The 23,507-nt window shown below is 39.3% G+C and overlaps 1 protein-coding gene across 6 annotated transcripts in view; it reads right to left on the bottom strand.

Annotated features, from left to right (window-relative positions):
* faap100.L (FA core complex associated protein 100 L homeolog) overlaps positions 1-23,507 on the bottom strand; it is a 40,156-nt gene that overhangs the window by 2,812 nt on the left and 13,837 nt on the right. For 5 of the 6 annotated variants that reach the window (XM_018234222.2, NM_001091039.1, XM_041575563.1 and 2 more), the window contains exons 2-9: positions 22,051-22,208; positions 14,798-14,916; positions 12,946-13,856; positions 12,566-12,722; positions 10,791-11,521; positions 9,134-9,258; positions 4,955-5,062; positions 2,914-3,000 (exon numbers count right to left, since the gene is read on the bottom strand). In XM_018234222.2, the coding sequence (XP_018089711.1) occupies positions 2,914-3,000; positions 4,955-5,062; positions 9,134-9,258; positions 10,791-11,521; positions 12,566-12,722; positions 12,946-13,856; positions 14,798-14,916; positions 22,051-22,208 (2,396 nt within the window). Of the gene's footprint in view, positions 1-173; positions 1,153-2,913; positions 3,001-4,954; positions 5,063-9,133; positions 9,259-10,790; positions 11,522-12,565; positions 12,723-12,945; positions 13,857-14,797; positions 14,917-22,050; positions 22,209-23,507 lie in introns of those variants that run through there. The other variant, XM_041575566.1, reaches the window with a different exon arrangement.

Below are 23,507 nucleotides of genomic sequence, written 5' to 3'. Positions count from 1 at the left end.
TCTTGCAAATGCTCAGTTGAATTTCCTTGGTTGCTTAGCAACCCTTCTAAGCTATTTTAAAATCAGCCAAGCCTCTGTGTTAGCTGTTGTTCAGTAGTGCTGCCACCTGTCTGGAAGTTATTGTGTGCCCTTCATTTGCATAATAACATCACCAGCAGGGGACAAGATAGTGAAATCTTGTGATACTTCTAGTGGAGGAATTTACTAAAACAAGGCATTCTCGGTAGACTACTCAAGGCAATGCCACAATCTGAGCATGCTCCTGAACTTTGCATGTTCTAGTCACTATTATAGTCACTGTATGGAGCCCCTCATTGAAAGAACCCATTTGACAAAGTAAGGGATTTTTTTGAAACCTGCAGTTTTTTTTTCCAAAAAACTGTATATATAGTTTGATTAAACGTGTTTAGGTTGTACTGTCAGATCGTGGATATGTGTTTGATTGTGGCTGTGATAGGTGTCCTTTAAAAATATAAGTTAATGGAGGGGTATTAGAAAGGGGGAAAAAAAGCTCTTTTTTGAGAAAATATGAGGTGCAGATAACCCCGGGATAACCCCACAGTCAGTTACCAAAACCATATGTAAGAATTCCCCTTGACAAAGGCTATAGCGCCGTAACATTGTTGTGTTCTCATCATTGGCAAGTGTATCTGTTCCCTGTGGTTTGTCCCTTTTTGTCTTGATCTCGTAACTTGGTGGTATGTATATATTTGTGCTAATACTTTTGTGCATAATATACCAGTTTGGCTGATGTATATTTGTTTGATATACACTATATAAAAGAGAATTTTTAAAATACCACCTTTGTTTACCAAGTATTATTTTCTTTATTGAGTGTGCATCCCCTCTCTATTCTTACATAGGTGTCCTTTAGGGTGATTTAATATCATTGTAAATGACAACCATTTCTGGTGTGTTTTTTTTTAAAGTTTATTTATGCATTTTTAACATAAAACAACATTAAGCAATACAACGTTGGTTCTAAAAACGTATTGCCTTCAAGATATCTCCGGTACATTTGCATTGATTAGCCATTAGCAGTTAACTTATGATGTTGTCTAGCAGCTGGTGATTGGGGAGGTGTATTCAGTTTCCTTTTTGTAATATAAGAGGAGAGAGCAGATGGTCTGTTCTGTGCTCTGAAGGGCAGCCCTTAAGGTTACATAGTTACATAGTTAAATTGGGTTGAAAAAAGACAAAGTCCATCAAGTTCAACCCCTCCAAATGAAAACCCAGCATCCATACACATACCCCTCCCTACTTTTAATTAAAATTCTATATACCCATACCTATACTAACTATAGAGTTTAGTATCACAATAGCCTTTGATATTATGTCTATCCAAAAAATCATCCAAGCCATTCTTAAAGGCATTAACTGAATCAGCCATCACAACATCACCCGGCAGTGCATTCCACAACCTCACTGTCCTGACTGTGAAGAACCCTCTACGTTGCTTCAAATGAAAGTTCTTTTCTTCTAGTCTAAAGGGGTGGCCTCTGGTACGGTGATCCTCTTTATGGGTAAAAAGGTCCCCTGCCATTTATCTATAATGTCCTCTAATGTACTTGTAAAGTGTAATCATGTCCCCTCGCAAGCGCCTTTTTTCCCCAGAGAAAACAACCCCAACCTTGACAGTCTACCCTCATAATTTAAGTCTTTCATCCCTCTAACCAATTTAGTTGCACGTCTCTGCACTCTCTCCAGGTGTTAAATTTAGCTTTTCTGAAATTCAGGGTTTTTGTTGCCACAGTGTACATTTGTTTTTTTGCACCAGACTTGAATTAAATGAGATCACATTGTGGTCACAGGGGTTTAATTACTTGCATATTTGCTATATGTTCTGAGTCATTACAGATCAGGCTCCTCCACAGCCTGTGCCATAAAATGATCATGCAAAAAGTTTATAAACTTGTTCCTATAAAAATCCCCCATTATCATTGATTGCCTGAATTTATCAGAAACTCCCTACCTATGAAAGACAACAGGTTTGTACTACTGAATACAATGACTGTTGATGGTGCCCTCCTGGCACCCGCAACATTTCCCATTGTTTTCAGTGAGTTCCACTGGATCAAGGTTATTGGGACTGCAGCAGTTCTGTACAGCACCACAACAGTGAAATTGCCAATGTGCCAGGGGCCTAAGATTATAATTGCACCTCATATGAATATGGCCCTATGCACCCTGTGTGTGCCATACTCTGTCAGCCCTATGCCTCCTGTGTGCCATTCTCTACCTGCCCTATGCCCCCAGTGTACCATACTCTGCCTGTGAGAGATGAACATGGTGGGGGTTTGTTATAGAGGGTTGTTAGCATTTGGAAATAGTCCCTAAGGTATTTAAAGGGATTCTGACATGATTTATTACACTGTTTACACTGCAAATAATTCACTCTACAATATAAAATGTAATTCCTGAACCAGCAAGTATAGTTGTAATATTGGTGTGTAGCCATCTACCAGGCAGCTTTTATCTTGTGTTAGGGAGCTGCTATCTGGTTATCTGCCCATTGTTCTGTTGTTAGGCTGCTGGGGGGAAAGGGAGGGGGAGGATATCACTCCAAATTGCAGTAGAGCAGTAAAGAGTGACTGAAGTTTATCAGAGCACAAGTCAAATGACTAGGAAACTGACAATATGTCAGATTTCAAAATTAAATATAGAGAAATCTGTTTGCTCCTTTGAGAAATGGATTTCAGTGCAGAATTCTGCTGGAGCTGGTGCATTTTGGAAAAAACATTTTTCCCATGACAGTATCCCTTTAATAACGTTCTGGGTGTTGATGTGCTATCAGGGAAGGAGGACGCATATGGATTTAACAGTATATCATGAGTGATGGGTGATATCCCTGCAGAGAACAACCCCTTTAAACAGGCGTTCAATACTGAAGAATAGGAAAAACTGATCACTTACCTCCCTGGCAATAAACTGTTGCTGGATGCTATTCAAATTTATTTTTGGGCAGTTGCAGCCATACTGGTTATATTTCAATGCCAAGATCTGGAAGTAAGGAGAATATTTTAGCTTAAACTAACTACCAATACCACTTGCCCGTCAGAGCCAAGGTTGCAAATGATTGCACACAACATGATATTTTAAAAGCAACAATCTATTGAAAGCAACAATCTCCTTATATATTAAGCTATATTCTATTCCATCACTCCATGAATGAAACCTCCAAACAATTTATTTTAAATTACCTTATTGTTAGAACAAGCCTTTTAGTACAAATGTATTTTAACTGGGCCGGAATTTAAGTCACATGTGATTTATGTAATCACATGAATACACGGTTCAAGACATGCTTTGCATTCCAGCATTTGGTCTTTGCCCCCTAAGCTTATAAAAAAGTAGAAGACAGAATATATAGATATTTAATTCAGCATTTGTTCAGCCATAGTTTCATGAATATCTAGGACAGCAAATACATTATCACCCTAAATTGCATTCTAATGAACTTCAAGCTGGCTCCTAAAAGCAAACTGGCATTCTCCTCCACTTTCACCCTAACTGGCTGTTAGGCTGGGCCCCATTAACCTTAGTTTCTCACACTCCGAGAACCACTGATTTAAAGCAAAATGGTCATCATCAATTAACAAGCATGAATACTTAGCCTCCATCTGAAAAAGAGCCAGTGATCAGTGTGGCAAGTGTAATGTTGTATAAAACACAGCTTCTATATTATGAGTGAGTATTCATATTTGATAAAACCCAACAAAAAGGGACACAAGTACATGATGGTTGTGTGGCTGGCTTGGAGGACACTAAGAGCCAGGCATGAAGATTTCCAGCAAACTTTTTATAGGGAATGCATTTTTATTACTCTTAATTATATATAGTGACAAGATATTTAAAATCAGTCGCATTACAAGCATTATACATCACTGACATCTATCCCTCATTGAAGTGTACAATCTAAGTCACTACCACATTCACACACGCTAAGGCCAATTTTATCAGGAACCAATTAACCTGCCTTTATGTTTTTGGAATGTGGGAGTGCCTGGAAGTAACTTACATGGCTAGTTATGACTTCTTTACTTTAACTTTGAGAACTGCTATATTCTCTTGGGTTAAATGTGGTTACAACCCTCAATGTTGTCACTGATTTGCAGGAGAAAATGGTTATACTCATATCTGCAGCCATAACAACTGCACCTAGTTCCCCATGGACAAACCTTCACCAATAATATCCTCATTAACACTTTTTTCTGCTACCCCATAGGTGTCAGTTGGCAGAGTTTGAGGAATTTCATCCTGAATGATTCTTCTCCTGAAATCAAAACTATTACAGGTATGGGATCAATTATTCGGAAACCCAATATCCAAAAAGTTCAGAATTACGACAAGGCAATTTCCCACAAACTCCATTTTAATCAAACAATTAAACATTTTAAACGTTTCCTTTTTCTCTGTAATAAAACAATAAATTGTATTTGATCCTAACTAAGATAATTAACTTTTATTTGGAGACAAAACAATGCTATTGGTTTTATTTAATATTTAAATATTTTTTTGGGTAAACTTATGGTATGGAGATTCAAATTACGGAATTATCCCTTATCAGGAAAACCCCTGGTAACGAGCATTCTGGATAACAGGTCTTATACCTGTACAATTTATAAACCCTCTAAATAGATGGATTTTTTTAATAGATCTTGGCAGGTTTGAACTTTCCGAATTTTAGTGAAAAAACAGAAGACATGAAAAAAAAACGACTGGCTGATTTGTAGGAGAATTTTTTTTCTCACCATGACGTAATAACTAATCTCAACATCTAAATAATCTGCCCCTTTAGTAGTTTTAATGGGTTCATACATATACATACATACATACAAAAGAGCAAGAATACTTGTTTAACAGTCACATTTGTTTTGTTTTCTATATTTATATTTAAAAAGGTACATTGTGTGAGGGGATGATGGCTTTTTTGCCCTACAGTGGGAATATTTACCTGAAGGCGACTGATCACTGCCAAATGCAAACATGCCAGAGCATGAAAATGCGGAGTTATTATCTGGACTTCAATTGCTGAGATAGGGCACAGGTCACTCACAGACACCTGAAAGAGAAATACAAAAATATAGAAGGAAAGCTATGGAGGCATTTTATTGCCAATAGATTGGCTGCAATAGTGCAAGCTAGAATGCTATATTTATTCTGTAGAATGTTTTACCATAAAAAGCTCTAGAGGTTCTCTGTTTAGGATAGCAGCCGCAGTATTAACTTAGTGTGACATCACTTCCTGCCTAAGTCTCTCTCTGCTCAATTATAGCTCTAGGCTCAGATTACAGCAGGGAAGGGGGGGGAGAGGAGCAAATTGAGCATGCTCTTGCAGGGACAAGGAGATTAAACTGAATGCAGGAAGTCTGATACAGAAGCCCATGTGTACACAATAGAAGGAAAGAAATGCAGGGTTTCTTTTTACTGGTATATTTAGGTAGACCTTTCTGATAAGGCTTACTTAGTTTTAACATTTCCTTCTCCTTTAAGAGTTTGTTTTTCAAAGGCATGTACTCCTATTGTGATAAATCATTCCTAATAAAGGTATAGTTCTGCCACACAATATTCCATTTAAATAACCAACATGATATGACTGAGCCTGTGTGTTATGATTGGTATCCCAAACCCAGAACAAACCCTAAGGTCGCGGCTCAGTATTCTGCCTTTAATAGCCACCTTTGGCTTCGGGAGGAGCCCTCTGCTACTCGGGTGCTGACAGGTCTTAGTTTGAGAGGACATGGGGGAGAGTTCTGGGCAGGCAAGGGAACCGCACATGGTACAGGAAGCGTAGTCAAGGGATGTGCCAGGTCAATAACAAGAATCAGACAATACAGTACTAAATCAAGAACAGAAGTGTAGTCTAGGTCACAGGCCAGGGTCAGGACAGGCAGCGAAACATCAGAGTCAATCAGGCAGAGGGTCAAACGCGGATATCAATAATAATAATCACACCCAGGAACTAGTAAACAGACCTACAGTATATTGGGCAATGATTCAGTGCAGGACAGGGGCCTTTATAGGCAGCCTAATGGCTTACAGTGATCACATCGGACCAGATAGATAACAGCTGAATAAAGCCCTGCGCTACTTGCAATTACAAGTATAGCGATAGGAGTGAACCAGGGCCCAAGCTGTCTTCTCACATGGCCCGGAGCAGCCCAACATGGAAACGTCAAACGTATTACCCATTTTGACAGATGCTGGTAGCTCTTAACAAACCAGGACAGGACTTACAATTCTGTATGGGCCAATAAACTTTGGCTGTAACTGGGCAGAGGGCACCTGGAATTGGAAATTTTTAGTAGACAGCCAAACCCTGTCTCCCACCTGGTACCTAGGAGCAGTCCTATGATATCTATGAATGGCTCTTTTCAGATGGGTACCAACAGGTAAACTAGTTAGCTACCATTAGCCATATGCTGGATAGACAGGACGACAGGGGCCCCAGAGGAAGAGCAAGGAAGGGAAATGGCTTTAGCGGTCTTAATACCAAGATGACCAGGTTTCCCCAAAACACGGGACTCGACCGAATTTTGGAAATGAGGGCAGGACTTGGGACTGCAGTAATCACTGACCTGGGAGCATTAGTAGCCTTTTCAGTAATATAAGGGAATTCCCACAACAATCAGGCAGACTCTTAAGGACTGTGGCAGCAATATGTAAAGGGCTTTTAATGCAGTCTGACTTGCAGCCAGAACCCCATTGCAAATTCTCCCCAGTACTCCAATCAATGTGTGGGTTATGTTGCCTTAACCAAGGCAAGCCTAACACCACAGGAGTGGATGCACACTGGATAAGATGGAAATCAATCACTTCAGAATGTATGCCTCCCACATACATCTCAAGTTTAGGGGTTGCTGATTAAACAAACCCATTACCAAGGGGATATTCATCAATGGGCAGGAGTCTGACTAGAGAGGAGAGAGAAATGGAAGGGACAAACATTTCAGCTGAAAAAGAAGCATCAAGAAAATTCCCAGCAGCCCCAGAATCAATAAAATACATAACAGAAGCAGGTATTATTCCAGGACAGAGTAAACGGAACACAAATCCTAGAATTTGTGTTACAGGGAGTAGAAATACAGCCTGAATGAATCTCCCCGACCTCATTCAAGCTCAGGAGTTTTCACACTTTTACTGGGCAGGTACAGACAAAATGGCCTTTAACCATAGTACATGCAGAGAACCTGGGAACGTCTGCGGAATTGTTCCACAGGTGATAATTTAGTGGTCCCAATTTGCATGGGCTTCTTAGGGGATTGAGCAGGGGGAAAAGACCTTACTGGCAGGAGCATAACCAGGTCACAAGACTTTTTCCTGATGACTTTCCCTTAATCTGCAATCCACCTGGATAGCTAGGTGCATTAAGGCTTCAAGGGAGGTGGTTGGAGGAAAGTTAAATAAACTCTCTCTAATAACATCAGGGAGCCCCACCCGGAATTGACTGCACAAAGCGGTGCCATTCCATTGGATATCAACAGCCCAGCGCCTGAACTCAGTCCAGTATTGCACATTTCTTACCCCAACACAGGTTGCGGATAGCAGAATCTGCTGAAGCACAGCGATCAGGGTCCTCTTAGAGTAAAGCCATGACTTGAAAAAAAAAATGCTTTCAAAGAGACTCTTGCAGAGTCAGAAGCTGGTAAATTTAAAGCCCAAACTTGGGAACTGTAGGAGGATTATTACAAATTCAATTTTAGCCCTCTCTGAAAGAAAAGAGCTTGGCAACAAACTAAAATAAATCTTACAGGTTTTCGATCCCCAGAAAGGCGAACCTTAGGTTCTGACTCTTGAATGGCAGGTACTTGTTGCAGCTCATCCATACATGCAGTTAGTAGTTGTAGGCACTAGATAACATGTTCTTACTTTGCCTCTTGTTCCCCTGTAACGCTGGAGATTTGTCAGGATTGCTTTTTGGTGGCAGGGGAACAGCCTCTCCTTCGGCATCCATGTCAGGCCCAATATAATGTTACAATTGGTATCCCAAACCCAGAACAAACCCCAAGGTCATGGTCGCGGCTCAGTCTTCCATCTTTATAAGCCACCTTTGGTTTCGGGAGGAGCCCTCCACTATTCAGGTGCCATCAGGTCTTAGTGTGAGAGGACCAGGGGGAGAGTTCTGGGCAGGCAAGGGAACCACACATGGTACAGAAATGGAGGAAAAGAAGCGTAGTCAAGGGACGGGCCACTAACAAGGATCAGAAAATACAGTACAGGAACAGAAGCGTAGTCGAGGTCACAGGCCAGGGTCAGGACAGGCAGCAAAACATCAGACAGAGAGTCAACACACACTTATCAATAATAATAATCACACCCAGGGACGAGTAACAGAACCTATATTGGGCAATGATTCAGTCTTTTTAGGCAGCCTAATGGCTTAAGGTGGCCATACATGTAGAGATCCACTTGTTTGGCGATTTCACCAAATGAGCAGATCTCTCCCCGATATGCCCACATTGAGGTGGACGATATAGGGCTGATCATCCTAATGCTGCCAATAAGGGTGGTTGGATCGTGGGACTGCATCTATGAACAGATGCGGCCGCGATCCAACTGGATAATTAACTCTGCCCGATCAACATCTGGCCAGATATTGATTGGGGAAGCCACATGCACGGGTCAATAAGCCGGCCGACTCAATCTGTCAGCAGCTTTTAGCGGCTGTGTACAGCCAGCTTTACATTGATCACAAAGCCCTGTCCTACTTGCAATTACAAGTATAGCAATGGGAGTAAACCAGGGCCTAAGCTGTCTGCTCACATAGAGCAATGGTAAGTCAGACAGCCCAGGTCCCCAGTTCAACTCTAGTTAGGATATAAACCTCGTACTGTGACCTGCAGCACTGCACTTTGGACATTTTAAAAACAGACTTATTTGTATATAGATATGGATCCACAACTGCACCCAAATTGTGCATTGTAATAAGGCTAGGACAGCATTCATTGTAACAGAAGGTTTGCATAACAACAGGAGTCAGACACCAATTTAGCATAACTTTGTTTACATTCTCTAGAGGCTTGTACATATGGATGGTGTAAAAAAATTACTGACTGTAATTACTATATATAACTTTCATAAACGTGTCTTAACTTACTGTTACCTGTACAGTTCTACATTAGAAAAGACTCACCTCCACAACTCGCAGCCTAATTTCTCTTCCAGCCAGGGTCATGCCATGCATTTCTACTGGATTCTGGGATAATGGCAACTCTGCGGACAGAAGCCAGTGAAGCAATACCCTGCAAAGTGAGGCATCTGTGGGAACAGAGATCAAGGATAGTAAATACTAAAGGTTGGTGCACTGCAGCTATAAGCAGAGGTGAGTGCACTTATTGAACTGTATTTACATATACAGTTGTACTGTGTATGGGTATATTAGAACAACAGAGCCAGTGTAACAGAAAAGGATCTAAAGTGTACAGAGCCCTACAGAGAATGCTGCAGATTTATAAAAATCAGGGACATTTTATTAAGGGACATCTCCATACAATTCTTTCATGCAGTATTTAACATAATGTAATGGGAAGAAGATAAACGAGTAGTTCACCATAAGTCAATTATAGAACATCCTGTTCTTAGCAACTCTTCAAATGGCCTTAATTTTTGTATAGTTTTTTTTTTGTTTTTTTTTTTTTAATTATTAGAGCACAACTTCTGCCTCTTTTTGGCTACTGTCAAATTGGGCAGATTTTAAGATTACTTCTGTATTTACACACAGAGGCATTGCGTCTACCTGGGTGCAGAAACACAGGTGTTGGTGCTGAAATGTCCACGTAAAGTATGATTTTTCATGCTGCAAAATAAAATAAATTGCTCTGTCTGCACCCAGGCCAATGCAGTGACCCTGAGAGCAGGCACAGGAGTGAGCAGAGGCCAGCAGATTGGCTGATTCTCAGCCAAAGTATAAATCAACCCATGTGGCAGTAGCCTTATAGCTTGTAGTAAAATTCTATCTTGATATTGATGGTCGCTAACCCAGGCCAAAACCCTATTGCTTTGTTAGGCTACAATTTTAACTTTTTTTTTTTGCTCGTCTTCCTAGAACACTGGGATTAGTAGGATCATTAGGCCTGACCACAAAAAAATTTCACTATGGTTTCAATTACATTTTATAGTCAGCATTGTGCCTTCACCAATTTTAAACGCCACTACAAAAATGAAATTTACAGTTTGTCTGCAAATAAAGCAGTAATATAATTTTTTTTACTACCTCTATATTAGAAGTTGTAGCTGGAACAACTAAAAACCAGTTTATATCTATAAAATTTATAAGCGATTGTACAAGTTTACTGTTCTTACCTATATGTAAAAATAGCTACGATTATTTCACTAAATGTTAATGGACTGAATTCCCCACTGAAAGGGGGAAATCTCAGCTGTCAATCAAATATTGTCTGCCCCTCCTCTATGCCTTAGGCATAGAGGAGGGGCAGACAATTACTTTCACTTTCAATTCAGCTCTTCCTATATGTCACTGCTCTCCACACATTCCCCCGTTCTCTTTTTTTAATTATGCACCAGAATGGGGGACTCGATGTCCATCCCCATGCACTGGCTGCACAAACAGGATTCTGAGATGATGCAAGGCTTGCCTTAATAACAGTGTCCACAAAATGGCTCCTGCCTACTTGCTATAAATTATGAATTCCCAGACTGAAGGAAACAAGATTCAAATAATTTATACAGTGTAATTAAAGTTGATCAATGTGATCAAATAGGATTTTGAATAATTTTTTTGGGTGACGGGTCCCCTTTAAAATACTAAATACATTCTTTCCCCCATTTACCAGAGTATTCATTCTTTAAAGCCTGATTCAGGATCACTGATGGCACTCTCACAGACATCATCAATGGTACTGCATAATTATTTTCTGCATTACAGATAGCCTCAGAGAGGCATGGATGCCCATGCTTGCACTCATCTCCACCAGAGTTCCTCAACAATGCCTCCACTGGATCCAAGGGAGACATCCAACAAGAGGTGGAAGGAAAAGATTGTCCAGTGTGTAACTTAGGACGAAGGCACTGCAAAATGTCAATGATCTGTTCTTGCAGAGTTAAGCAAATGCTAGACTGTGTACGAGACAATAAAGAAGACTCTGAATATTTTAAAGAGTTTTCAGCAAGTTCCTGTAAATGGTAAACCAAAGTAAAGGCAATTTTAAAAGGAAATTCCAAATTTTCACTTTTCTCTGTCACTAAAGGAAAAATAAACTCCATAGTCTCTTCTGGTTGTAGGTTTGTGACTGAAAAAGAGTATGTGGTACCAGAGTTTGAGTCACTGGTGCTTAGATGAATACACATGTGCCACCCACTTTCTAAGCTAAAGTCAGTCTTATTCTCTAGGATGCATGATGCAAACAAACAATCCTGCTGGAGTCTGCAAGTCCATGACACCTTCACTTTACAGCACACAGGCATGTCAGCACCCCGGTTGGACAGCACGGCCTGGCTCACTTGATTTATCTTTAGTAAGGAGCGGTTTTTCTGCTCTATAAGAGACTTCAGTGGTGAGGCCCTGATGACAACCAAAATTAGGGAAAAAGAAAAACATAATTTTATTAAGTTAGTCTTAGATTGTTGTCATAAACTATGTAGAAAACAAAGAAAGATAAATTTAGCAATTCGCAAGCCCTGCTATTTTTCAAACATAATTCTAAGTAACTGTCCAATATACATTTATTAAAAATTTTCAGTGCTTTTAAAGGAGAAGGAAAGGTTAAAACTAAGTAAGCCTTATCAGAAAGGTCCACCTAAATATAACAGTAAACCCTCAAAGTAGTGCTGCTCCGAGTCCTCTGTCAAAAGAAACACTACATTTATTTCCTTCTATTGTGCACACATGGGCTTCTGTATCAGACTTCCTGCCTTGCTTAAACCTTCTTGCCCCGGGCGTGAGCATGCTCAGTTTGCTCCTCCCCCCTTCCTTTTCCGCTGTAATCTGACCCCAAAGCTATAAGTGAGCAGGGAGAGACTCGTGCAAGAAGTGATGTCACACCAAGATAATACCGCAGCTGCTATCCTAAACAAACAGAGAGCTTCCAGATATTTTTACAAAGGTATAAAACATTTTACAGAATAAATATAGCATTCTAGCTTGCACTAACTAATCTATTGGCAATAAAATGCTTCCATGCTTCTCCTTTAAAAGTTATTAGTAAAAACAATTGCTATTGTACTCATTTTGGGATTTTCTGGTTTATCCATTCCCTATTTTAGTGCAACAGATTTATGGATACAGGATTTATGGATATAGGATTATTAATAGATATTATAAAGCACAAACATGTTTTACTGCACTGTATAAATCAAAACATAAAAATTACATACATACTGATATACAGGGGTGTTTCTAGGTCTGTGGCTGTCTGAGGTAGCAGACTCCATGCGACCACACCTCACACGGTGTTCACTTGTAGGGGGGATATCAAAATATAGTGCAAACTGCCTTTATTGTATGTACAGTATGTGATATTTGAAAAATGCATTAAGCCTGATTTTGGTACATTTTAGCCATCTATTTCTCAATATAAACAAGCAACAATAAAGCAATCACCCTCACTTTTCTGAGACTGAAGCGATTTGGGAGAGCAACTCTTTGATCCTTTGTCCTGCTTCAGAGTATGAAAGTCCAGCTCTCTGTGTGGTGTCCTCACTCGGTTTCAAAATGAAAAGCATGAGCTTTCCTTTGTCAGAAAGCGCCAAAAACTCCTTATCCCCTACAAAGAAAGAAAACTAAAGTACAATTAAACATTTTTCATTCAGTAACTATTTTATTTCTATATAATATGACTGCAGCACAATAATGGATATGAAATGGTTATGCTAAGCTGTTATACCATACTATGTTTTATTTGGACGGTCAGTGATATTTTGTTCATCATAATTTGATTCATATATGGAAACCAGTAATAGTAAATATAAAATAATAAGGTAACATACCTTCTGAGCAGCAAGAAACCTGAGATATTGCTCTGATTAAAGGAATGCTATAGCTGGAAGAAGAAAGCATGCACTTGTGTAGATCTGGTCCTGGCTGGGGTATGGTAACACACTGGATATCAGAGCCGGTGCTATAATACAAGTTGAAACCAGAACACAGAGCTGAATTCACAGGAGCTTTCAGATGATACTCTCTAAATTCACATGCTGCCCCTTCTGTTTTTTCTCCAGCAGCTAATGTAACCATCAGACCTCCCTGGCCCAGAAACAATATGCAGTCACAGTATAGTTTGGCAGCACAATTAGTCTGAAGATCCTTCTCGCCATTCAATAATTGTGTTTTTGTAGCAGCAATAAAAACAACAGGCTGCTCTAGATGATAAAGTAGTGGTAAAGGAGTTAAAGACTCGGTTTGGGTCTCCATAAAGTCTCTTCTGTGGCAAGGAACAGTCTTCAGTGGAAAAAATACAACCTGCCCATCTGGGAAACCACAGATAACCACTGGGGAATTTACCATGGTCAAATCAATTCCAAAGAGGAACCTGAATAATGAAGACTCCATTGCAAAGTTATGGGTAACTACAGGTAAACCCTTGTCTTGCCAGAGAGAGATACAAAGCAGAACTGGAAGAAGATCATTTCTTTCACATATGTCTCTGCATCCAGGTGCAGGTTTCACAGAGATCTCCATCTCTCTGATTGCTGATGAATAAGTGCCTTTATGATAAGGTAATTTTATGTCAAATAGTCTAATTCTCCATTTATTCTGGCACATGGATACAGCAACTAAGACTTCATGGCAGACTGTAAAATAACAGATTGAAGAGTCCTGCAGGTAGTAGAATTCCACTCCTATAGAAAAGGTGTTTACACCTCCTGTGCTTGTGGCAGATGTTGGTTCCTTCAACAACCTTTAAAAAAAGAAAAACATAATGTACTGTGTAAGCTCTAAAATACAGAGGTAACAAAAAACAAGTAGCATCCAATGGCCTGAGCAAGCTCTCACTCGGTACAGGCATTCTTCGCCAATTTCAGTACTGTGCATGTGCAGGCCAGGGTTGAAACTAATGGTAGACAGAGCAGGTATGAGCTTAGGGCTCACTGTCAGGTCGGTGACATTCTGTCAAAATATTGGTACAGTAAAAGAGTTTGCGAAGGATTCAGCTGTCTGAACGTAACAGAAGTGGGGACAATGGTGCATACTGAACTGTATAAGAAATCCTCTCTCGCTCTGTACCAGACTGCAAACTCTCTTAAAGATATACTGACACCAGAAATTAAACTTTTTCATATATATCATAATATTGCCTTTGAAAGAAACTTAGAACTTTGCCATAAATTATTTGCACAATGCTTTTACTTTATCTGTCTGATGCCCCATGTTCCTCTATGAGGGGGCTGCTATTTTCGTGCAGCAGGAGTCTGTTAGCATTAGAATCTCTAACTGACAGGCTTAGATGGGACAGTCAGGTTGGCAAAACAGTCAGGTTTAGAAAATTCAAGTAACAAGTACCATACTTACAAAAATAAAAACACAGTCTACATTCATATTTTAAAACAACATGCTGGTGAGTGGTTGTTAACCTACTAAATATGGAAGGATTGAAGGGTTTGGCAGCGGTGCTCATTCTGCTCTACCTAAAGCACCAACCTATCTTGGTCCACCGTTGGCACAAGCACAGAAGATAAAGGGGCACAGACAGAGCATAGTGTAACAGTGCTGAGAGGAAAAAAAAAAAGACAACTCCAGGCTGGTACATTTTTGAAAGAAAGTAATTGAAATAACTAGAATCAATGGGAGGTGCTAATTTTTTTTTAAAAAGTAAGGTGCAATGAATTGAAATGCTCTCACCTCTTTTTTTCATCCCACTGCAGGAGGTAGATTCCACTCTGGCCACAAAGTACATAAAGTTGGTGATTATTTGTGTCTAGTTCAATGTGCCATATTTCTGCAGCGAATTTGTACACAGCCTGAAAATTATGTGAAACGCATAAGCAGTTAGATAAACAAAAATAATTGTCAAATCAGTAAACTTAATAGTTAGATCTATTCTCCTTTAAGTCTTCACTTCTACCATTAAACCCTCCAGAAACCACAAATATAGTATTGCTTATGAATAAATGCCTTATTTACTCAAGCAGAGTAAAGCATATCTTCACAATTTGCCTTTTTTTCACAGACACTGCAACATTCTTTCCATTTTCATTTGGCTTTAAATTAAATTTGCAGCAGGCAAAATATGGGGGAGCACTAACAATCCCTGGTCAGGTGTTAGGTACAGGGTTTCCTAGCACTGGAGCACCCTATGCTTTGCGACTCATACACGTAGGCATAACTGGAAAACTGGGGAAAGGTGCTAGTATATCTGTATCTAAACTAGCACAATAAGGTAGCCTAGGTGGCAAAAATTGTGTTAGAGCCCTTTAACTGGCAGGTGTTACATACAGGACGTCCTTGTATATATACTTTAAGTCAGTTTGGATCAACCACTGTGTGAGAAGCTTAGTAAAATTCATATTTCATATTAATTAAAGGGGTGGTTCACCTTTAAGTTACTTTTAATATGTTATAGAAGGACTAATTCTAAGCAACTTTTCAATAGGCTTTAATTTTTTTTTTTTTTTTTATAGTTTTTGAATTATTTTACTCCTTCTTCTGACTCTTTCCAGATTTTAAATGGGGGTTAGCGACCCTATCTAAAAAACAAATGCTATGTAAGGCTACAAATATATCATTATTGCAACATTTTATTACTGATCTTTGTATTCAGCCCCTCTTATTTATATTCCAGTATCTTATTCAAATCAATGCATGGTTGCTAGGGTAATTTAGATCCTAGCAACTAGAAATTGCAAACTGCTGCTGAATAAAAAGCTAAATAACTAAAACCCCACAAATAATAGCTTAAAGGGATAAAAACCATCAGTTAATAGTGCTGCTCCAGCAGAATTCTGCGCTGAAACCCATTTTTCAAAAGAGCAAACAGATTTTGTTAAATTCAATTTTGAAATCTGACATGGGGCTAGACATATTGTCAATTTCCCAGCTGCCTCCAGTCATGTGACTTGTGCTCTGATAAACTTGCAGTACAGCAGTAACGAGTGATTGAAGTTTGAGTGATATCAACCCTCCCTCCCACCCAGCAGCCTAACAACAGAACAATGGGAGGATAACGAGATAGCAGCTCCCTAAAGGTCCCCATAGACGCAAAGATTTCTTCTTGCCGAACGACCGATTTTAGCGAAATCCGACCAATCCTTTGAAATTATCGTGCGTGGGATTCGAACGATTTTAAGCTTTTTCACCCGACATCTGTCAGGAAAACTATCGGCCAGGTTAAAAAATCTTTGTCGGTCCCAGTGCAATCTATCTTTGTTTGCAGGGTCAAGCAAGCAGCTACCCTTTGTTTTCCTGGCAAATTGGTCTTTTTAGTTGATGGACAATTCGTACGATTGTTCTGAGATAATCGTGGTCTCAAAATGATCGGATCTTTTAAAAATCTCAACATCTATGGCCAGCTTAACACAAGATAAGTTATTTAGTCAGCACTCACCCACTGTTTAACCTCTTAATGATTCTGGCGGTGCACGTGTCCAGTGGCCCACTGTCCAACCGATTTCACAAAATGTTCCAATATACGACACAGCTCCAGTCAGGAAAATAATTTAAAAAGCCTTTATTTGCACATGGCTTCAGGATCTACAACAGACATGACGTTTCGGGCTCACCTGTAGCCCTTTTTCAAATTACTGATGCATTCATGTGGCTACAATTTATACTCATTGTCACAGCGCCATCTCCTGGCTACATTGTTTCAATGCTCCAACAAAATTTTTTTTAATTTTTAACATAGTCTCACTTATCTTTCTCTGTTACTTTTAGACTTATCTGTCTGACTTAAACTTCAAAGTCTTTGTACATCTGGATATATTGGTGATCCTTACAGATCAGTCCATATTCTGAAAAATATAAAATTACAAATGTTAAAATTACAATTGGATAAAAACTATTCTATCATCAACTTTTTTTGAAGTATAGAGATTACCTAAAAATAGGATGTAAATCATATTCACGGTTAAGGCCATGGGGTTCTAAGGTTTCAAGTGTACGAATCCATTTCGCTTCTTTCTTTAGTAATTCTTTTATCCTGTTCCCTCCCCTGCGGGGTATAGGGACTTGATCAATCACTTGAAATTTTAATCGAATCAATACATGATACAATTGGGCGTCCTGGTGGACAATCCAGACGCTTGTGAATTTTTGGCAGTGTATAGAAGATTGGGTTAACAGGATGTGTTTGTTTTAAAAATTTTGCTAATGTATCATCAATTACTGATATTTCAAAAGCATCCTGTATTAAACTATGCACTTTTCTTTGGATTGAAATTTGGATTGTCCACCAGGACGCCCAATTGTATCATGTATTGATTCGATACTTTCACCATTATCTATCTTTACAGATAATATTATAAGGGAATATGTGTTTAAACATAAATCATTCCTGAAGTTCACTAGTCATTTCTTGTCAAAACTAAGGCATTTACAAAAAATTCCAAATGATGCAATTTTGGTAAATTTCGATGTGGAAAGCCTCTACACCTCCATCCCACATGATGGGGGTGTAGAGGCGGTCCGTTCTGAACTTGAATTCGACGAATCTATGGATGGGGCTCAAAAAAACTTTGTGTTGAAATGTTTGGAGATTGTGTTATACAACAATTATTTCCTTTTTCAGGACAAATTCTATATGCAAATCCGTGGAACGGCAATGGGCTATAATGTGGCCCCGTCCTACGCAAACATCTATATGAATAGTTTTGAAATGAGATACATCTATATAAACAAAAATTTCCAAAAATATTGCTTAATTTGGTTGCGCTTTATCGATGATGTGTTTGCGGTGTGGACGGGGCCACAGGAGTCCTTACAGGGATTTCATGAATATATGAACTCTGAAGCAGAGTTCATATATTCATGAAATCCCTGTAAGGACTCCTGTAAAATTTACCATCCATGCTGATGCGCACAAAGTGTCCTTTCTAGATACCTTGGTGATCAAAGAGGGGAGCGAGTTAGTGACAGATTTGTACATAAAAGCAACTGATAAAAACACCATTTTACATTATAAGCTGAGTTCATATATTCATGAAATCCCTGTAAGGACTCCTGTAAAATTTACCATCCATGCTGATGCGCACAAAGTGTCCTTTCTAGATACCTTGGTGATCAAAGAGGGGAGCGAGTTAGTGACAGATTTGTACATAAAAGCAACTGATAAAAACACCATTTTACATTATAAGCAGAGTTCATATATTCATGAAATCCCTGTAAGGACTCCTGTAAAATTTACCATCCATGCTGATGCGCACAAAGTGTCCTTTCTAGATACCTTGGTGATCAAAGAGGGGAGCGAGTTAGTGACAGATTTGTACATAAAAGCAACTGATAAAAACACCATTTTACATTATAAGTCGTTTCACCCTATTCAAACACGTAAGTCATTACCTAAGTCCCAGTTTTTAAGGGTGAAAAGGATAGTAACGGATGATCAGAGGCGGTCTAAGCAATTAGACAATATGGAGGAAAGGTTCCTACAAAGGGGGTATCCAAAACCCCTCTTGGAGCAACAAAGAGCAGTAGTGGAGTCACAAGAGGGAAGTTTACAAAAACCACAAAAAGAGAAGATAAAACGTATCCCCTTTGTAACCAAATTTACTTCCGTAAGTGGAGATGTTGCAAAAATTATAAGGAGACACTGGGGAGTACTGAAGGATGGGTTACCGGAAATAGAGAGCTTTAGACAGCCCCCAGTAATGTCGTATAAAAGGAACAAAACTTTGGGGTCTCAGCTAGTCAGATCAGATGTGGGCAGCATATGTAATAAACAACAATTTTTGAGGCCTAGAAAGAATGGATTATTTCCATGTCTTTCTTGTAATTGTTGCTCCAATTGTCAGAGGGGGGACACTATATATCACCCGCGAAAGGGAAACCCCATAAAAATCAATGGTTACTTTACATGTGCATCTACATTTGTAATTTATGTTATCAAATGTCCATGCGGCTTGTTATATGTGGGCCAAACCACAAGGATGGTTAAAGAAAGAATAAGAGAACACAAGTCGGCAATTAAATTAAAGAAATTAGATCAGGCAGTCTCAGCTCATTTTACGGATAAGGCCCATGGGGTTCATCAATTAAAATTTCAAGTGATTGATCAAGTCCCTATACCCCGCAGGGGAGGGAACAGGATAAAAGAATTACTAAAGAAAGAAGCGAAATGGATTCGTACACTTGAAACCTTAGAACCCCATGGCCTTAACCGTGAATATGATTTACATCCTATTTTTAGGTAATCTCTATACTTCAAAAAAAGTTGATGATAGAATAGTTTTTATCCAATTGTAATTTTAACATTTGTAATTTTATATTTTTCAGAATATGGACTGATCTGTAAGGATCACCAATATATCCAGATGTACAAAGACTTTGAAGTTTAAGTCAGACAGATAAGTCTAAAAGTAACAGAGAAAGATAAGTGAGACTATGTTAAAAATTAAAAAAAATTTTGTTGGAGCATTGAAACAATGTAGCCAGGAGATGGCGCTGTGACAATGAGTATAAATTGTAGCCACATGAATGCATCAGTAATTTGAAAAAGGGCTACAGGTGAGCCCGAAACGTCATGTCTGTTGTAGATCCTGAAGCCATGTGCAAATAAAGGCTTTTTAAATTATTTTCCTGACTGGAGCTGTGTCGTATATTGGAACAGCTTAACACAAGATAACAGCTTCCTGGAAGATCCAAGAACGGCACTTAAAGGAACAGTAACATGAAAAAAAAATTTAAAAAATTTGTGAAGTGAGTGCAGGCTATGTCTCCTGCACAGACAGCAGCAGCATGTCCAGCGGCAGCCCCCACAGCCTCCTTCACATGCTGTCAGTAGCCAGGGAGGAGAAATCAAACACTGCAGCATGGATGGTCACCCTGTCGCCTTTTTTGAAGAGGACCGGAAGTAGAGTTTCGGTAAGTTATTCCTTAATAAAGGCTTTGCTATTTTAAAGTTTAATTTGTCTTGGTGTTTATTTTTCATTGTAAACCAACACATTTTTTTAATTATTTTTTTTTTTGATGTCACTGTTCCTTTAATAGTAAAAGCCAAGTCCCACTGAGACTGATTTAGTTACATTATGTAGGAGAAATAACAACCTGTCAGAAAGTAATTCCATCCTAAAGTGCAGACACAAGTCACATGACTGGGCAGCTGGGAAAATGACAAAATGTCTAGCCCCATGTCAGATGGATATAAAAATATCTGTTTGTTCTTTTGAGAAATGGATTTCAGTGCAGAATTCTGCTGGAGCATCACTATTAACTGATGTGTTTTGCAAAAAATATGTTTTTCCATGACAGTATCCCCTTAAAGAAGCGATTGGATGGCTTTTTAGAAAATTAGGGTTATGAAAGATAGCTCATAGTATAAGTTGATACAGGGACTGGTCATTGCAACATTAGGTTGAAAAAAAAAAAAAAAAGACACGTCCATGAAGTTCAACTTTCTAACTCTTTTTAAACCTGCCTAACTGCTAGTTGATCCAGAGGAAGGCAAAAAACCCCACTTGAAGCCTCTCCTATCTGCATCAGAGGGTGAAAAATTCCTTCCTGACTCCAAAATGGCAATCGGACCAGGCCCTGGATCAACTTGTACTATGAGCTATCTTCCGTAACCCTGTATTCTGTCACTTACTAAAAAGCCATCCAACCCCTTCTTAAAGCTATCTCATGTATCAGCCTGTACGACTGATTCAAGGAGAGAATTGCAAATCTTCACAGCTCTCAATGTAAAAAAAAAAGCCTTCCAAATATTTAATTGGAACCTCCTTTCTTCTAGTCGGAATGGGTGACCTTGTGTCAGCTGGAAAACCTACTGGTAAATAAAGCATTTGAGAGATTATTATATGATACCCTTATATATTTATACATAGTTATCCCCCTTAAGCACCCCTTCTCCAGCGTAAACAACCCCAATTTGGCGAGTCTTTCCTCATAGCTAAGATTTTCCATATGCAACACAGTTAACTTAAATATATAAATATTCGCCAAATGTCTCAGATCTGCAAGAAGTTAACTTCATTTCAGGAAGAATTGCTTGGACTGTACCAAAATACTGACCAATAGTGCAGAATGTACGTTTGAATGTTTTACTGTTTATTAGGTTCTAATTGGGAAATAAATAGTTCTAACAGAGCAGCTAACATCTGTGGGGAAAAAATCATAGCCACAAACTGAGCAGAAACTTTACCAGACTATAATCCTTAATGGACTTTCCCTTACCCCCTATCTACAGTATATCTTATCATTTGGTCTGGCCCCTCCTCAGTGCTTTAGCTCCACAGAAGAGGTGGGCTGGTGGCCTGAAAGTAGCAGTGTTCTCCTTACTGTTTTACAGGTTCCCAGACAGGTGCACACCAATAAAGCATTATAAAGTTATGGTATCTCTGCTTGTGTCCAAGTCTTTATACCTGCTGCAGTGAATATCCCTACACTGGTGGAATGTGTGGACCAGAGGGTCACGTGGGTCGGTGTGACAGAAACAGAGGGCTACACATACCTTTTACCAGCTTAGTTTCCCTTCAAATTGCCCTATTGCAATCTTGGCAAGGAAATTGTTCCCCCTCTTAGGCAAATTAGAAGCCTCAAATTTTTGCCTTCCTCTGGATCAACTAGGAGCTAGGCAGGTTATATAGACTTAAAAGGTTGAGCTTGATAGGAGTGTCTTTTTTCAACCTAACTTACTGGGGCTCATTTATCAACATTGGGCAAATTTGCCCATGGGCAGTTACCAATAGCTACCAATTAGTGAATAGCTTTTTAAAGCCAGCTGCAAGTAGAACAATGAATGCAGCAATTTGATTGGTTGCCATGGGTTACTGCCCATTGGCAAATTTTCCCAATGTTGATAAATGACTCCCATTATGTTACTATGTAATAAAAAATTTAAAGCAGTGGCAATTTCTCTTAAAATCTCACTGTCTACATCATACTAAAAGTTAATTTAAAGGTGAACAACCACTTTAATATACAATAAATTGTAGATTACTCACCAGTATGCATTTCTTTTCCATGTTGTAGTCATATACAAACTTGCCACTGGAGACATAAACATGGCCCTTCCAAGGGATTAACTGGGCTCTGTGTGCTACCAGACCACCTCCTGGGCAATGAAATCCAGACAGATATTGGACGGAAGGCATTGTGCAAGCTGCAGAGGAAAACAAACAGGAAAACTTGAAGTGTACAGTCCAGTTATTCGAAAGGAATTATATATCTAGCCAATGCTTAAGGAAAGTGATGTCCAACTTCTGGGGTACCAAGGGTAGAAGTTTTTCAGGCCTACATAGTGGAGGGCTGATAATGGAAGCCAGTGTTGACCACACCCATGTTACCACAAGATCATGTCCACATTAATTGTGGTAGCCCACCAAAAAAAAACCAAAATGGTTGGTGCTCACTGCAAGCATATCACTCATATGTGAAAAAAGCTGTCATATTAAGACATACCCTTAAATCCATATGCCTCCTATTCCCCTCGGATAACACAGCACCCCCATCACATGATTAAACACCTTCGGGGCCCCTAATAATTTATTTTCAAACGCAAACAAGGCGGAGCAGGGCACACGCAAGCGGAGCAGGGCACATGCAGGCAGCATAGGGCAGGCAGAGCAGGGCACACACAGGGAGCGTATGGAAGGCAGAACAGAGCAAGAGACAGGGAAACTTATCAGGACCAATCTATTATGTACTACATACAGTGACAAAGTGCTGGTGCCTCATTAGCATTTTATATAAAGTGTGAACTGGGGAACAATGTGGGCATTTTTAGTCAGGGTCTCAGGTGTGAACAGTACAGGGCTTTTTAGGGGTGTGAACAATAGAGGTGTTACAAGAATGAACAATGGTTATACACAACAATGAAGCCCAAGATTTTTTTCTGTCATTATTAGATGTTGTCCTGCGAGAAAATTACTTTATGTTCCAAGACCAATTTTATAAATAAGTGCAAGGGACAACCATAGCGCCCACTTATGCTAACCTTTACATGGACCACTTTGAACGTAATTTGTATACATTAATCCCCTTTACCAACAATACTGCCAGTTATATCATCGCTACATAGATGATATTGTGATGCTATGGACAGGGTCGGTGGATAATCTGCTAATTTTTGTCACATACCTAAACTCTGTGGTGCCCACTCTGCATTTCACTATGACATATGATGTTGAGACTGTCAACTTCCTAGATGTGACCATTAAAAACGAAGGTAGCCAGTTGCAAACCGATCTTTATAAGTGAGACACGGAACGCAATCATTTACTGCTTTTTTCTAGTTTCACTCTCCATCACTTAAAAATAATTTGCCTAAATCTCAATATATGAGAGTGAGACGGATTGTCTCAGAGCCACAGAGAGAGTGTCAAAGACTAAATGAAATGCAGGAGAGGTTTTGCAGTGAAAGGATACCCTAAGAATCTCTTAGAGACAGTGAGAAATGAGG

The sequence above is a fragment of the Xenopus laevis genome, chromosome 9_10L (assembly GCF_017654675.1).
Source record: "Xenopus laevis strain J_2021 chromosome 9_10L, Xenopus_laevis_v10.1, whole genome shotgun sequence".
NCBI lineage: Eukaryota > Metazoa > Chordata > Amphibia > Anura > Pipidae > Xenopus > Xenopus laevis.
Note: the sequence above shows the minus strand (reverse complement) of the source record. Positions and strands in the feature narration are given on the sequence as shown.